We start from the raw sequence: 16,329 nt of genomic DNA on the forward strand, positions 1-16,329 counted from the left end.
CAGTTTCTATGAGGGAAGCATTTCTACCTGTGAACTTTAAATAGCAGCAGTACAGTATCATAAATGCTGTAGCTAAGCTAATGTCAAAAGGTCAGACTATTGATTCTGGTTAAGGGGCAATTCACACTATATGTGGTGACAGACATTTTAGAGAATGGAAAAACGTCTGTCACCACAGGGTCATATAGGAAACAATTGTTTGTGTCCCATTCACACTGCAACGCATCCTAGCGCTGCTGAATCGCATTGCAGTGAATTAGGTGTACGTTTTGTACACTTCAAATAAAGCTTGAAAAAAAAATGGAGTTGTGCAGTGCACTGAATCATGCACTACATTGCCCCCTCGGGCAGCTGGCAATGCAGAGCAGTTATACAGTGTGATTTTGCCTTAAAGCTTGAGGCCAGTATTTGACCAAGAGTGCTTCTAAACAATGCAAACAATTAAGAATGTGTACTTTTACAGCAATTTTTTTTACTGTACATATACTAATGGTATCTTATTTGCCTATTGATTTAAAAGAACACAACTTGTGCAAATTCTTGGTTCAACAGTCACACCTGAAACATTTGTTCTCGTATGGAAATGAAATTTATTGTTTCTGAAAAAAATAAAAACCAGTGTGTATTTCTCTGAAAATCACATATGGTTTTATATATACATACAATGCTTTAACCACTTGAAGTCCAACCCATTGTAGCTTTACTCTACAGGGTTATATATGTGACAGTGTATTTACACAATTCTCCAAAAAACAACCCTCCAATCACCTTAATCCCCAAAATTTTACAAAAATATATAAATCCACTACAAATATAAAGTCCACTCTCTGGACTCCTCCTCAGACACTCGTTTTCCCGAAACCGGAAGTTGCCTGGTGGCCATTTTGGATTAGGGAAAGATCGTGCAGGTGCACCTGGACGTTTCCCTGGATGACCGTGAGATTCCTTTACTCCCTTAATGTGCGATTTTGAAGGCTTTTACAATGTGAGCAGTTCTAAATAAAGTCCATGTTGTAAATTATATTGGCGGTATTACACTATGTTCTATATATTTTTTTTGGAGACACTGTGAGCAGAGTGTCTGAGGAGTCCAGAGAGTGTCCTGGCTACAGGATACAGCAGAGGAAAGATCCTTAAGAGGTCTAGCCTGTGGAGTTCCTGGATCATTATAAGTATACTATATTGGGATGGTTGGTAAGGGTACCCTTACTACAAATAGAAGTGCACACTATCTGAATTGGTTTTAGTTTTGATGTGGCACTAAAAGAGTGTTATATACACTGATTTGTTTTTCACTGATCACGTTTGGTTCACGTTTTCCACTATTTTCACCTATATTCACTGTAGGAAGTATATGAAAGTTTTTTATAAATATATTTTTTATAAAAGATAATGCACTATATGAATTTTCCTTTTTTTGAGGTGGACACTTTATGAATATCGTTGGAAGAATTGATTGGATATTTTTAGTGGACTTGAAAAGGAATTGTAGTGGACTTTATATTTGTAGTGGATTTATATATTTTTGTAAAATTTTGGGGATTAAGGTGATTGGAGGGTTATTGTTTTTTTGAGAATTGTGTAAATACACTGTCACATATATAATTTTGTACACTTTCAGGGGAAGGTGTTGATTGTGTTATAGGGTAATTATAGTACTAAGGAGGTGGTTAATTTATGATTACTCTACAGGGTGCCTGTGCAAAATCACGTACATACTGTTAGGTCCATATATATTTGGACACCAGCACAATTTTACTGTTACTCCGTTATTTCTTCATCAGTTAAGCAGGTAAAAGGTCTGGGGTTGATTCTAAGTGTGGCATTTGCATTTGGAATATATTGCTGTGAACCTACATCATGCATTCAAAGGAGCTGTCCATGTAAGTGAAAGGCCATTGTTAGGATTCAAGAACGAAACAAATCCATCAGAGAGATAGCAGCAACATTAAGACTGACACTGTGTGGAAGCAATTGTTGGCAGCGCTGCCGCCTGAATGCTTCCACCTGACAGGTGAGCCCTGCTGCTTGCCCGCAGCAGGGCTAAAGGTTGGAAACAAACTACCTGCTTGGCACCCGAAACTACATTTCTTGGGTGTCGGGCGATATAAATTCAACATCCTGTACTGGGCAATGTATGATGTTGGGTAAATCCAGAAAAGATTTTCACTCCTTCGAAAATAAATTGCTGTGCTCTCAGACAAGGCCTGCATTCACACTTGGTGCTTTTGAACACAGTTCCAATTTGCATTACAGTCATGGCAAAATGCACCAGGTGTATTTAGGTGCCATTAATTTTTAATGGCACCTCAAACGCAGTGCAATTTTGCAGCAATTGTCGCACAACAGAATTACGCGGTGAAACGCATTGTGCAATGCTTGTCGCCTAAAAAGGAGCAGGAGCTTCTTTTTGGGCAACAGCTTTGCACAGTGCATTTTGCTGCGATTGCTTCGTGACAATCACAGCTAAAACGCACTGCGTTTGGGGTGCCATTAAGAATAAATGGAACCCAAACACACCTTTTTCCACGATTGCAGTGCGATTTGGAATTGCAGAAGAATTGTGGCGACTCTGGCCATAATTCAAAATTGCAAAGTGTGAATGAGCCTTAAACATCTCACAGTAATAACTGAAGATGTTACTTAATTCAAAGGTTCTGCGAATAGGAAATTTGAGAGGCATTTAGAGGTTCTCTTTATATTTTTAGGCCTTGGTCTGCAGCCAGCTATTGCTGCACTTTCTGTTTGCCAATATGCAGCTAACTAGACAAGAGCAATGAACAACCAACACAGTCCTGTATTCCAGGACAGTACCTTAACTGAGCATTTGCAGTAATTATCTTTTTCCTTGCTTTTGTATGGATGCCCTAGAACAATTATGTGACACAAATCTCCAGAATGGCTCTGATTTCCATTCACATATGCAGAATACTTTAATACCAAAGGGAAAATTATTGAAGTACAGTTACAATGAAATTTCGATGAAGAGAACACAAAATCATAATAATGAATGGAAACAAGACACAATAACAGCAATAAAATTACCATTAACCGCAATTCATCACTTCAATACTGGGCACTTTTACCCCCTTCCTGCCCAGGCCAATTTTCAGCTTTCAGTGTTGGCGGACTTTGAATGACAATTGTGCGGTCATGCAACACTGTACCCATAAAAAATATAATTTTTTTCACACAAATAGAGATTTCTGTTGGTGGTATTTAACCATTTGCCGCCCGGCCCATAGCTGTTTGGCGGCCGCAAAAATGCATTAGCTTTCCGGGGTGTACGCCATTTGGCGTCCTCCCGCACATGCGCAGTTCACGCGGTTGCAGAGCAGCGCACGGCGCGATCTATCACCGGCCGTGTACCTCGGACACGGCCGATGACAGATCTGAGTACCGGCCCCTGTTGCCGGTACCATTTGAACTGCTGTGACCAATCACAGCAGGTCACATGACAGTTGTATACAATGGATGGCTTCATTCATGCCATCCATTGTATACTAGTGTCTAGCTGTGAATCAATGTCATTCAGGTAAATGCTTGCTTATAGCAAAGTAATTCTTTGCTATAAGCAAATTGTGTAAAAAAAAAAGAAAATACTGATCACTTCCCCAAAGTAGTACAATGTTACTATGGTAACATTGTACTACTTTGGTCATAGTAAAATATGAAAAAAAAATCTTAAAAAATTAAAAATAAAAAAATAAAAAATATATATATATAATTTTTTTTTTTCATACTGTCACCAGTCAGTGTCCCTTTTCACCGCCATGCCAGTTATATGATGATGCTGTACTGCACTGGTGACAGTATGTAAAAAAAAAAAATAGTGAAAATAATTTTTTTTATTTTTTAATTTTCCGAAAAATTATGACAAAAAAAATACAACTTCAAAAAACTTGCCATGCCTCTTATGAAGTACGTCGGACTGTCTACTTTGCAAAAAGGGGTCATTTGGGGGATATCTGTACTATTCTGACATTCTTGGACCTCAAGAAATTAGATTGGCTGTCAGTACTTCAGGATTGATCAATATTCAGATCTATACCATAGTTTGTGAACTCTATAACCTTCCTACAAACTAAAAAATACATCCTAATTTGGGTTATTTTCACCAAAGACATGTAGCAAAATACATCTCGGCCTAAATTTATGAAGAACAATTATTTATTTGCAAACTTTTATAACAGAAACAAAGAAAAACGTGTTTTTTTTTCTAAATTTTTGGTCTTTTTTTGTTAATTTAGCAAAAAATAAAAACCCCAGCGATGATTAAATACTACCAAAAGAAAGCTCTAGTTGTGTGAAGAAAATGATAAAATTTTAGTTTGGGTACAATGTTGTATGACCGTGCAAAGTGTGAGAGCGCTGAAACCTGAAAAATGGCCTGGGCAGAAACGTGTAAAATTGCCCGGTATTGAATTGGTTAAACAATTACTAAGTTTCTTGTAAATCAACTATTCAAAACCTTCACTACAACCACTTTCTCTAACATTACCCAAAAATCATAGTTAACCTAACACCAACATAATATGAAGGGTTCTAAGCTTAAGCTCAGTCCATCAAGCCTATCCCAAAGCAGTCTTCCCAATATAGTGGGGGGGGGGGGCACATCTGTTACAGTTTGCCTGTTTCTGAGTTACAGAAGTGGTTACAAAATAGAGTTAAAATCTCTATCTCATTGGTTTCTTCTGTCTGATCAATCAAAATCTACCCAAAAACAGTCAGATTTGCAGAATGCCCAGAACCAATTGTAGAGACTCCAGTGAGTAATTGATTAACTACCTCTAGAGGACATGTTAAAAGGTTTGCATTCAAACCTGTTCACAGTTCCAAAACTGTCCTATCCTGGATCTTAAATACTTAAACAAATACCTTAAATTGCCAAAAGTTCACATGGAATCCTCAAAATAAGTTATTACCTCTCTGAGACCAGGTGAATATTTGACATCCTTAGATATCCAGCTTGCCTAGTTGCATATGCCCATTATTCACCTTATCAGCACTTTCTACAGGTTGCAGTAGGAGGCAATCACTCCCAGTTTGCTGCACTGCCATTTGGTAAAACCTCTGGTGCCAGAGTATTCACAAAAGCCCTTGCACGTCTTCTTACCCTTCTAAGAACTCAGGGTATCCAGGTTACAGATTATGTAGATGACCTTCTTCTGATGGATTAATCTCCCTTTCAGCTATCTGCAAACTTCCACAGGACCATTCTGATGTTTCAGGTTATCTGTTGGGTAATCAACTTCCAAACATTTTCACTTCAACCTTGGCCTGGATTACTTAGGCCTAATTCTAGATACGGCCCAAACAAAAAAGAAGAAAACTGCTCTCTCTCAGAACTCACACTCGGGGCTTGGGATCAAAGAGATGTCTTTCATTGAAAGATCAGGGTCTCATGGTGGTTTCCTTTGAGGCTGTCCCATTTGCCTTTTTTCATTTTGAGACCCCTCCAACATTTTGTAGGCATGGAACAAACATGCTCCTTCTCTCAAGCTAAGCTCCTATGCATCCAGGCAAGGAATGTTTTAGCTTGGTGGATTTCTCTCTTAGCTGTGACAATGAGGAAGATGTTTCTGCTATATCACTGGGAGGTGAGAATGACAGATGCCAGTTTTTCCATTCTCTCACAGTTTAGGGAATATGATCACCAGAGGAAACCAAGCTATTGATAAACATCCTGGAGCTCAGAGCTACCAGGACCTTCCAGGCTGTGGCCTACATCATTCACCAAGTGGGTACCAGGAGTCATGCAGCCGTGAAATGCCTGAATGCCTGCAGGAAGGAAGGAAGCTGTGGGCTTGGCACGATGGTACACCCGTATTTAGAGTGTAGCATGTCAAAATTATTCTTTTGGTTCAGATATACTTTATTAGTGTGAGCCACGTCTCATGTGTGCTGTCTCTTGACTGCCTTACTTTACTTTGAAGTACAGCACAGGTTTACTTGAATCTCTGTACTATCCAATTATTGCTAGGCATGTCTTTTGTGGTGATGTCATAGCAAACATTGGGCAGTATATGGTCTGCATTAATCATAATGTGAAAGCAAAGAGAACTAGAGATTGAGTGAAAGCAGATCAAGTCTGTGTATAGCACCCACTGTCTGGCTTCTTTCAGAGTCTAGGCATGACAAGTATGTTTAACTGCTTGGGATGCCATACCAACTCATTAGAGAGAAATGCGCAGCACATGTACACAAGACTCTTCCCTCGGATGTCAAATGTTCTGGAATGCTGGAGCTCTATGGGCTGTGCTAGAATTTAAACCAGGAACTTGGTTTGAGCCAGAGCATGAGGTTTTCTTTACAGTGTAGTTTGTTTTTCTTTGTCATTTCTCAGTTGTGTTTTTTCATGTTAAATCTAAAACTAGAAGGCTTGTTGGTTTTATCAAATATCCTTATACAGCTTAGCTTAGGTATTAAATTAGAACTCTGTGTCATTTGCATATCAACATTACCCCATATGTTAACTCAGGGCTTGAAAAATTTGCTTTGAATCTAGAAGCCAGCCAAAAAAAGTTAGCCTGTTTTTTGTTTTTAACTAACAAAGCTTTATTTTCAACGACAAAAATAACAGATCTTAAACCTGTTCAGAGTAAAAAATGGCAGAATAAGATAAAAGCTAAAAATTACTTCTACTTACACTGCCAATCCCATGAGGAGGGCATTATAAGTCATTTTATGGCTTTTACAGCATCCTCCCCCTGTACTGGTCCAGGACTGGTGGCTGTGTTATACCGCCGCTGTGGGGATGGGGAATGTGTTGTATGTATGTGTGTGTGTATTGTTCACATGCAGCCACTCTTGCAATGGAGATGAGAGGTAAATGCTCTCTCCTCCTGCATAGATCGTGGCTGTAGAAGAGATGTGTTGTGCAGTGTAGTTGGATGTCCATAGGATGGCACAGCTGTAGATGGAGGATTGGATACCTCTATGCAGGGCGCTGTTAGAAATCATGGGGCCCCGTACAGCCTACATGATGGGGCTCCTCTCGACCCCACAATTGACCCTGGCTCTGTTCCTAGGCCCGCCCCTGACCCCATGCTGTCACGGGGGGAGGGGGAATCAGGAAAACTGGTGGCAGGAGCTGGAACATGTTGCATGTTCCACTCTAAAAACAGGTGAAACATTTAACATGTTTCAAACGGTGAACTTAGCCTTTAATAACCATTAATATTTTAAACATACTACACATTTTAAAGCAGCAGAAATGTCCCATTTTAGAACTTTTTTGACAACAACTAATTAGCAGGGATGAGCTCAAGAATGTTCAGATCTTTGGTCTGAACTCATCTCAGCTATCCCACCAGGAAGCTGTCACAGCGCCCCACCAATCATAATTAGAGCTGAATGGGACAGATGTCAGTGTTTTGACATCTGTGCCCATACAGTTTGTGTCTGCATACACCTAGAACTTGTGGTAGCTCTATGGCTGTCCATCTCCCTCAGGTTGCAGCGTCATCTTACTGAGGGAGGGATATAGCTCCACAATAGAATCCATCCACCAGAGAAGGCATACAGTGGGTGGCCGAAATAATAATCTGTGCAGGTGCACTGGTGCTTGCACCCCATAAGAGAAAAAAGTCCCTTCTCTGCTCTCATCTCTTGGGCCCGAATCCCCCTCACCCCACCGTTGCCGCCACTGCTGCTGTCCGAGGTGCTGCCTCTGTCACCAGTATGCTGCCTCTGTCACCGGTATGCTGCCCTTGTGTCCTTGCAGCACGTGCAATGTCACCTGGGTGCCGGGCGGGGACTGCACAAGTGTGAACCCAGGATGAATGGGCTGACAAAAGCAGGCACCAGGACACAAATTCTAGTCTCCATGGGATTTGTTGAGCCCTGTGTTAACCAGTAGTGGTTAGTTGTATTAAGTTGAACTTATTTTGTAAGGTTGAAGATGTTTTGCAGCTTATCCAAGCAGCTTCTTCAATTCTAAGGCCTCCTTTAACACATCCGTAAAATTTTTTACTGATATTATTACACGTGTTTTGTAGGATAAAAAATCATGCATAATGATCAGTAAAATACTTGCGTATAGATGCATTTAAATGCATACAAACTGACGTGCACTTACCACTAGCCCCTCCCCAGGAGCAGGACCCTCCTATCCCTCTTGTATTGAACTGTATTGTCTCCCTTTATATTGTAAAGCGCTGAGCAATCTGTTGGCGCTATATAAATCCTGTATAATAATAATGATAACAACAACTTGTTTTTATGATAATTTATTTTCCCCCTTTGTTTAGATTTAATTTACGTGCTTACAAACACATATATGCATGTTCTTATACACATATTTTTGGGTTCCCTGTTACCCTAGGTTCACACCTAAGCGTATTCTCCAGCGTTTTGCATAAAAACAGCACAGTCCATTTTACATGATCTCACGTTCATGTTCACACCTGTGCGTTTTCACCCGGTGCGTTTTTTGAAAAGGGTCAGGGACTTTCTTCAATGCAAAAAGTTGCGTTTTTGTTTCTATAGACTTCAAAAGAAATGCATGTATTGCGTTTTTTATGCATTTTGCGTTTTTAAATCTGCCTAGCAACAAGGAAAATGGAAAAAAATGGAAAATGAAATGCAAAACGTGGCAAAAACGCAAATCAAACTCAATGCAGAAATGGCTCAAACGCAACCTGCATAGATGTGAACCTAGCCTCACGGATCTGAACGCAGCTTATCTTTAAACACCTGTGTGAATGGTTCCTTTGGAAACAATGCAGCTGCATTCAGATCCATAATTAAAAAAATTTTTCTTTGTAGCCGTGTGAATGAAGCCTAATGAATATTAGAAATGTCACCCAGTATTTATGGCCACACAGGTTACTTGGTCAACTTAATTCAATGACCAACAGGTTTGCATTAAAGAATTCAGCTGTACGTAAATTACACTTTGCTAAAAGATTGTAAGCTCGAAAGAGCAGGGCCCTCGATCCCCTCATGTTTTGCATTGTATTGGTATTGTTCTGTCGCATGTTCTGTCCCCCTTTGTAATGTACAGCGCTGAGCGAACCATTGGCGCGTTATAAATACTGTATAATAATAATACTAATAATAAAAGGGTGAATTATAAAAGGGCAATTATGAGGACATTTTGTCATTCTGATCTGGTACATGTAAGAAAAGCTGGTAGGTGATTTACCCTACAATCGGCCATTCCAAAATAAATCAGGCCCTATATGATTATTAATATCACATGTGAGATTAAACTGTTTTCACATATTTTCTTTGTTCTAAAAATGTAATATACATTTAAGTAATATAAGCAGATATAATATGTATTTATACTGATATGTCAAATCCCAAAAAAGATTGGTCTTGTATGCTTATTTTACACATGTGTTGAGTGTTAAAAATCTAACCAGTTTGTGGTAGGATCTGGCATGTAATGTTTATTAAAAGATTGGCAAACTTCTACTTTCTTGCTGGATGTGGTTACATTGTCCCTGGCTAGTGTTCTGGAGAGAGTGGCAGTTGTATAGTCATAAAGATAGAGGCTGCTGCCTTACTCCTAGGAGCCATCTCTGTACAGGCCCATATCTCAGTATTTTCTTTTTTTTTCTTTTTTACCTTAGCAGTTTTATTTACAGATAATGCTCAAGGGCCCTTTCACATCAACATCTGTGCTTAAATACAGCCTTAAGGTCAGATGAAAATTGTGCCAATACAGCGTATCATGTTGTTTACTTTTTTAAACTGGTATTAATCCAAAAACAAAAATGTATTGCATTGCAGCTTACTAATTCTAAAGATGTGATGGCTCTCCTGCAAATTAATCAGTTAAGACAATTGATACAGGCCATTTACTACTGACAGGGGTGCTTACAACGATTAGCTTTTATTTAATTCTATAAAACATTTATCACAAAACAAACTGCTTATTTAACTGCAGTGTGAGCTGGAGATTGGCTTCAATTTGTTAGTGTATCTAAATCTGCTAGTGCATCTAACACTCACCTTCCCCCAAACTGACAGTGGTGTTGTCTTTGGTGCCCCCAGTGCTCCTTCATCCAGAGTGGGGGTACTGTAATGAAGGAGGTGTGTTACTGTTCAGATCACCAGGTGAAAATAGAGGGGACAAAAGCCTAAAAAGAGAAAAACACCACAGCTGCAGCCACCACATCTAATGATTGTTAAACCCATATTTAGAATGTAACCTGCTTCTATGCATCTTCCTCTCGCTACCAGAGCCCCCTTCCCTGTGACAGCGGGTGGGGGAATCCCGTCCCCATTCCCGCTGTCACATTTTGAAAATGGCGTGGCTGTGTGGGGCTGTGCCCGCACAGCCATGTCATTCATTCACAGAACTCTGTGAATTCATAAATTGCAAGTTTTGTCCACCACCACAGCAGCAGGACTTGTAGTATCAATGAATTGTGGGTGTGCTTCCCACTTTTTGTTGGAATGTACACGATATGCTGTTTTGCATGATTCATGTGTTTTCTCACAGCTGAATCGATTTATTTTGGTGCACTTGTTCACGATTTGCACAGATATTGTATTTATACACATTTAAGATATCTATATGTAGAAGGTAATACACTATTATAGTTTCATTTTTTTGAGGTTCACAAAGAGTGATAGGAGGATTGGAAGCTCAACACTTTGGATTAAGAAAATGTTTTCTTTGGACTATTGATTGATTGGACCTATATTTTGGACATATATTATGTATTTATTTTATTTATTTATAATTTTTATTTATATTTGTTTTGGGGTTGGAATAGGATTGATTTGTATAAGGATTTGATTTATGAGTTTTGACAGTTAGGTGGAAGAAAAGGTTGGTTATAATTGTATCTACTTTCAAGGGTGAAAGTGTCACTTTTCTGAAAGGGTTAATTAGAGTGGGTATTTCACTTAGAGTAAGGTGTGCTGAGTAATTGCTATTTATTTATACATTTTATCATGTTCTATTGCCTGCATCATGGTGCAAGGCAATGGAATGCATTGCATGGTGCTATGCTGGAAACAAAAGTACTGCATGCCATACTTTATTTGGCACACACCACCCAAAAAATGTGATGTGAACTGACGTGATAGGAGACGAGGCGTTCTGCCTCTGCTTTGGTGGGACTGCTCTGAGCAATTCTACTCAACACAGTCCCACTGCACTTGGTGTTAAAAGGTGCAAGAGTTTCTCATATGTCCAATGTGTCATATGCTAACAGGATTTCACAAACAGAATGTTCTACAGAAATATTTGTCTAGCCTTTATAATACTTAGCAGGAAATTAGCATTTCTCTTTGTTTTCAGCATAAGGAGGGATGGAGACAAAACAAATGAGAGGAGAGCACACATAAAAGCTTGAATTACAAATATCACTTTGCTTGGCAGACATTTTTTAAGGTTTTGCAAAACAATGCAAAAGAACAGTATGAGATGAGAAAATCATTTTCAACAATATTTTGCCTTTTTTTCATTCGTTTTTGAATAAATGAATGAAAAGGTGAAAGGATCACAGTTAAGATACATTAGTTGTTACATTGACAGGAAGTGTCTAAAAAATACCTAGGGATCATGCAACGAACGGTTTTATTAAATGTGTTGTAAACCCAAAATCTATTTTTCAGTATGCTTGGCATCATGTCTCACTGTATACAATTAAACACATTTTTTTAGTGAATTTGCTCTAAAATTTCTTATTTAACCCCTTTACGCCAGCCGCACACAAATGTGCGGCCTCCTGGCATCTGGGCCTAGAAGCCGAGTGTCCGCACATTTGCGTTCATGTAACAAAAAACATATGTGCTGAGAGCGCGCTCCCAGCACACATGTGCGGTACTCACGGAAAAGTCCCGGTTCGCTCTTTCGATCGGGACCTTTCCCGATCATGTGACCGCCGTGATGACGCGTCACGGCGGTCACATGATCCCTAAACCACGCCCCACCCGCCCCGCCTCCCGGCGCCTGAAACTCTTAAAGGGCGGGAAGGGGTTAAAGATACCACCAGTAGCCGCACTGCCTGTTGCAGGCTTACAGTCCTAAGCCAGTGCCTCACAATTAGCACTACCATGGTCACCCTACTATGTAAGTTGCTTTATTTGGATGTTGGTCTGCCTATCTGGTCTTTCAGATAGGCAGTCCTATGGCTAACCAAAGGAGTTCCCATGGCTCACATGGGGGAGCTCCAATAATGAGAATCAGACACCCTCCTAATGGCCCTGGTAAACCCAAAGATATGACAGCCTGAATATGTAATATGTGAGAGATATTAGAATCAGTCAGCTGTTTTAAAGTAACTCTGACGCCTTTAAATTTTTTTTATAGATTTCCTGCGATAAAATAATGCTTTTACCCAGAAGTTGCACAGCCTATTCCTGGAACTTACGTTCCCTTGAAGTGCTAAAGTTGTCTGAAGATTCTACACATCTGAGACAATGTTGAATGTGTCAGATACATGATCTCTTGCCTTCCGTAGGTCACTACAGTACATAGCACCGATTTAGGGTCCAAAGGATGGTACCTGAAATGCCCAGTAGGTGTCACAAACATCTGACACTCCCAGAAATGTTGAATGTAAAGATTCTTTGGTTATAAATTAACCCCCTCCTTCCCTTACCCATCTATCTGATCTATGGGTTAAGAAAAAAAAATGTATACCCCCTTTTTCATTTACCTTGCATAGAAAGAATGAAGGCGCTGAACTACAACACCAACATGTAGATGGATATCAGCAGCCAGAAATGGGTATAATGTCAGGTGCTTGAGCTATACTGGGTAGCCTCAGAGTGACTGGGATAGTGGGGCAAAAACAATAATTATAAACACACTAGATAAGTGATTCAGGCTATTCACATAGGCTCACTCTGTGGAGTTAGTTGTATGAAACAGGCTTAAACACTGGTAGATCCAGAGCCCATAAATCATGAGTCAAAATGTCCAGTGTACCTGTTGTTGGATGGACCCAGGCTGAGGGCAGAAGGAATGTGGAGATCTTGCTAAGATGACAGATGAAATCAGTGACAGGAGACCACCAGCTTTGGTGGAGGATATGGAGTAACTCATGTCACCAGAAATGACATCACCGGAAGTCATCAGCTGCACAACGAGGACTGCTGGAATGCATCATGGAGTCAGTAACTAAGCCGGTTGCCAGAATAACATGTTTCAAGACACACCACATTGTTTAATCCTGATATGCTAACCAGCAAGACAATCATTTATACCCTAATCTTTTGAATTGGCACATCCCTTGACCCAAAGATAGGCCAATCAACTACCAGTGGGTACGAAATGTAAGTTGATTGAAAACCATTGTAAAAAAAACCGCCGTGGTAGTTCATTGATTACTCTTGTTAGTACATCTCTTACAGGCAAACAGATATACTGACAGATCTGAAGGCGTCCTGCATGATACCAGCGATCTGCAATGCTCTACAGGCTCCTGCAACCAAAAATAATAAATGCTAATTTTTTTACCTGCAAAAAAAATGTGCATTTATTATTTTTGGTCAAAGGGTGAACTTATCCTTTAAGTTGTGTTCACGTAATTATCCAGCACAGGGTCCTTCTCTCTGTTTACTTCCTGGATGGGTCCTTCTTCCAGTTGTCCACATCACTGCCTGTGTGATGTGGACAATTCCCATTGGCTGGCCAGTGAGGGAGGTCCTATTAGGATTCAGAAGAGGAGCAACACCTGATAGAGGTGAATGAAAGGGGACCAGCCAGCAAGGGTTAATGTGTGGTGCTGGATTAGCAGCCCCCGCAGGTGAAAACGACATCATGGGAGGACTCAGATGACTATAATTGACTTCACCAGTTAAAGGAAATTTTAGCATTTGGCAGAACAGGTTAGAAATAGATTTTGAGTGGAGTCGGACTTCAAATACATCACGAATTCCTTTCACGCATACAGATTTCAGCAACTCAGTGGGAAATGTGGATTCTTGTCAATTAGCACTTTTATAGTTAACCAGTTTTGCTATGCGCTGGCATAATTTGAAAACGTTGTGCCCGACTGACTAATACTGCAACATGTTTCCATCTAGCAAAAATCTAGCACACACTTGGCATGTTACCGAATTCTTCCAATGAACAATTCCAAATTCAATAATGTTTCTTTCGGCAGTTGTAGATCATTATTTAATGCTGAATTTCATAGAGTAGCAAAAGCTGTTGAAATGAAAATGAGTTCCAAACCTTTTCAGTACACCAAGTTTAGGTAATTGTGTATAATTTTCTAATATCTTTTTCTACAGAAGTATTGCGTGGATAGTTAACAATAATATCTAACAATACCTATTTATCTTTGCAGAATTAAGTTTAGCTGCTTTCAAGCGCAACAAAAGAAAACTTGAGCTGGCGGAAAAGGTGGAAACAGATTTTATTCAGATTAAAAAGAGAAGACAATCAAGTGAAAAGGTTAGCATGAAAATTGCAGAGCCCTCCTATAAATAAGTTTATCTTTTATTGTAATTCTAGGTTATTAAATGAGTCAAATGTTACTCATTGGTGATATGTATCGGGAAAAATGACTGCTGGAATCGCTTTAACCTGGGTTTGACTATCAGTGCCGCTTCACATACAATATATGCGGGTTGGATGCAGTTTGAATCACATCCAATCCACATGACGTGAAAAAAACATTGCTTCCTATGGTGCCTGTTCACATATGTCTGGTGCACTGGCGGTGAGTATTCATTGCGGTTTGAAAAAGAGTCATGTAAGATTTCTGAGCAGTGTGCTCCGGTTCAGGTGCGGAGTACTATTGACTTTTATGGGAACCAATTCTAAACCCCGTATGTGTGAACAGGATAATGCTGAGAGCTAATATTGTCCTGAACCTGTTGTAAACCTGACAGGAACCTGTGAACAACTACTGTATCAATTAGCTGTGAAACCAGAGCTTCAATCCGCACCGCAAATGTATGGATTAGCTCTCAATCATGCACAGTGCACTGGACGGTAGAATTTAATTTGATCTAGGAACACCTATGTCGCCACTCAGTGCCTGCTATTACATGTATTAAACAGCCTAATAATATTCATCACAATACAGATACCCTTGAAGGGGAAAAAAGCAATTAGAGAAAACACAAAAATCCAAATAATTAAAATAGAATCTTTAGGCAAATATATATTAATACCCTTTTGCTAAATAAACTGTATGAACAATGGATTTTTTTTTACATTTTAGAGGAAGTTTCACTTTATTTTGCTGGTATATATATATATATATATATTTGTAATTTTGATTATCACTAAATTTCATTAAAAACACCTTTAACCTCCCTGGCGGTATTCCCGAGTGTAGCTCGAGGTAAAGTTTCAGTACCAAAAGTGGTAACCCCGAGCTACACTCGGGAATTCACTGCAGCGTTGCTCAGGAATTCCCTGCAGCACATACCTTGTCCTGGGCTCCCGCGATGTGTCCCCTGCAGCTTCTCCGGCCATCTCCTCTGGCCGATGCCGGCATCCGTGTTCCAGTCCCTGCGGGCGCCGGGATGTACGGGGGCCAGAACCGGCAGGAAATTTTGAAAATTTTAAAAACTGACATTCACTAATACACTAAAATCACATAGTAAAACATTACTGTTTCAAAGCATTTCACATACATTTTGTCCCTACTACTTTGTCCTGTGCCCTGCCTGCATTTTTACTGTTCTTTCTGCCTGGAAACTTAGAAAAGTCCATGGCGTCCAAAGAGCGTCCCTTTAGGTCAAAAGCAGTTTTAGACCGGCTAGAGAACAGCGATAGTAAATCAGAACCACTTGCAGAATTGAGTGATGATTCGTGGGGAAATTCATCATCAGACACTGAAAACGATTCTGCGACTGAGCTCAGCGATGTGCGAACTTGGTGCTATATTTCAAATTTCAGTGTTTTTGGTGTGATTATATTATAGAATTACATTTATTATTATTATATTATTATTATTTTTTATGATTATTTAATATATTATAATTTATGAGTTCGTGTTTCAAGTTTTATCATACCCGGGATGTGTACTAGACTCTTGTTCAGACATATTTCAGTGAGCTATTCCTAAAAATTACAGGCCTACAATAAAAAAACGACATATTTCCATGCAAAAAAAGTACCGCTTTCAGTACAGAAATATGGACATAATCAGACCGCTAGGGAGGTTAAGAAACTTTGCTTTAATACCCCACTCCCTCCCAGCATATATTAATATATCCTTCACTTCCTCATGCAAGCCAAAAAAAAAACTGTTCAGTATGGATGAGCTTATGATTTATCCCATGTGACAATGCTGGTTCATTCATTGTTGTCACATAAGGTGCCTGATTACTCGTAGCCTACCCAGGACTTTCCTTTACCTTCTGAAAGCTGAATGGATTGGAGGGGGAGCGAAATGA

The 16,329-nt window shown here is 39.6% G+C and overlaps 1 protein-coding gene across 2 annotated transcripts in view; it reads left to right on the forward strand.

The window, feature by feature from the left end:
* Window positions 1–16,329, forward strand: part of TASP1 (taspase 1) — a 663,695-nt gene that overhangs the window by 506,292 nt on the left and 141,074 nt on the right. For both annotated transcript variants that reach the window (XM_089690787.1, XM_089690788.1), the window contains exon 9: window positions 14,265–14,371. In XM_089690787.1, the coding sequence (XP_089546913.1) occupies window positions 14,265–14,371 (107 nt within the window). The remainder of the gene's footprint in view (window positions 1–14,264; window positions 14,372–16,329) is intronic.

Source organism: Staurois parvus, unplaced genomic scaffold, assembly GCF_062004578.1.
Source record: "Staurois parvus isolate SC_StPar_1 unplaced genomic scaffold, SC_StPar_1.0 ptg000543l, whole genome shotgun sequence".
Lineage (NCBI taxonomy): Eukaryota > Metazoa > Chordata > Amphibia > Anura > Ranidae > Staurois > Staurois parvus.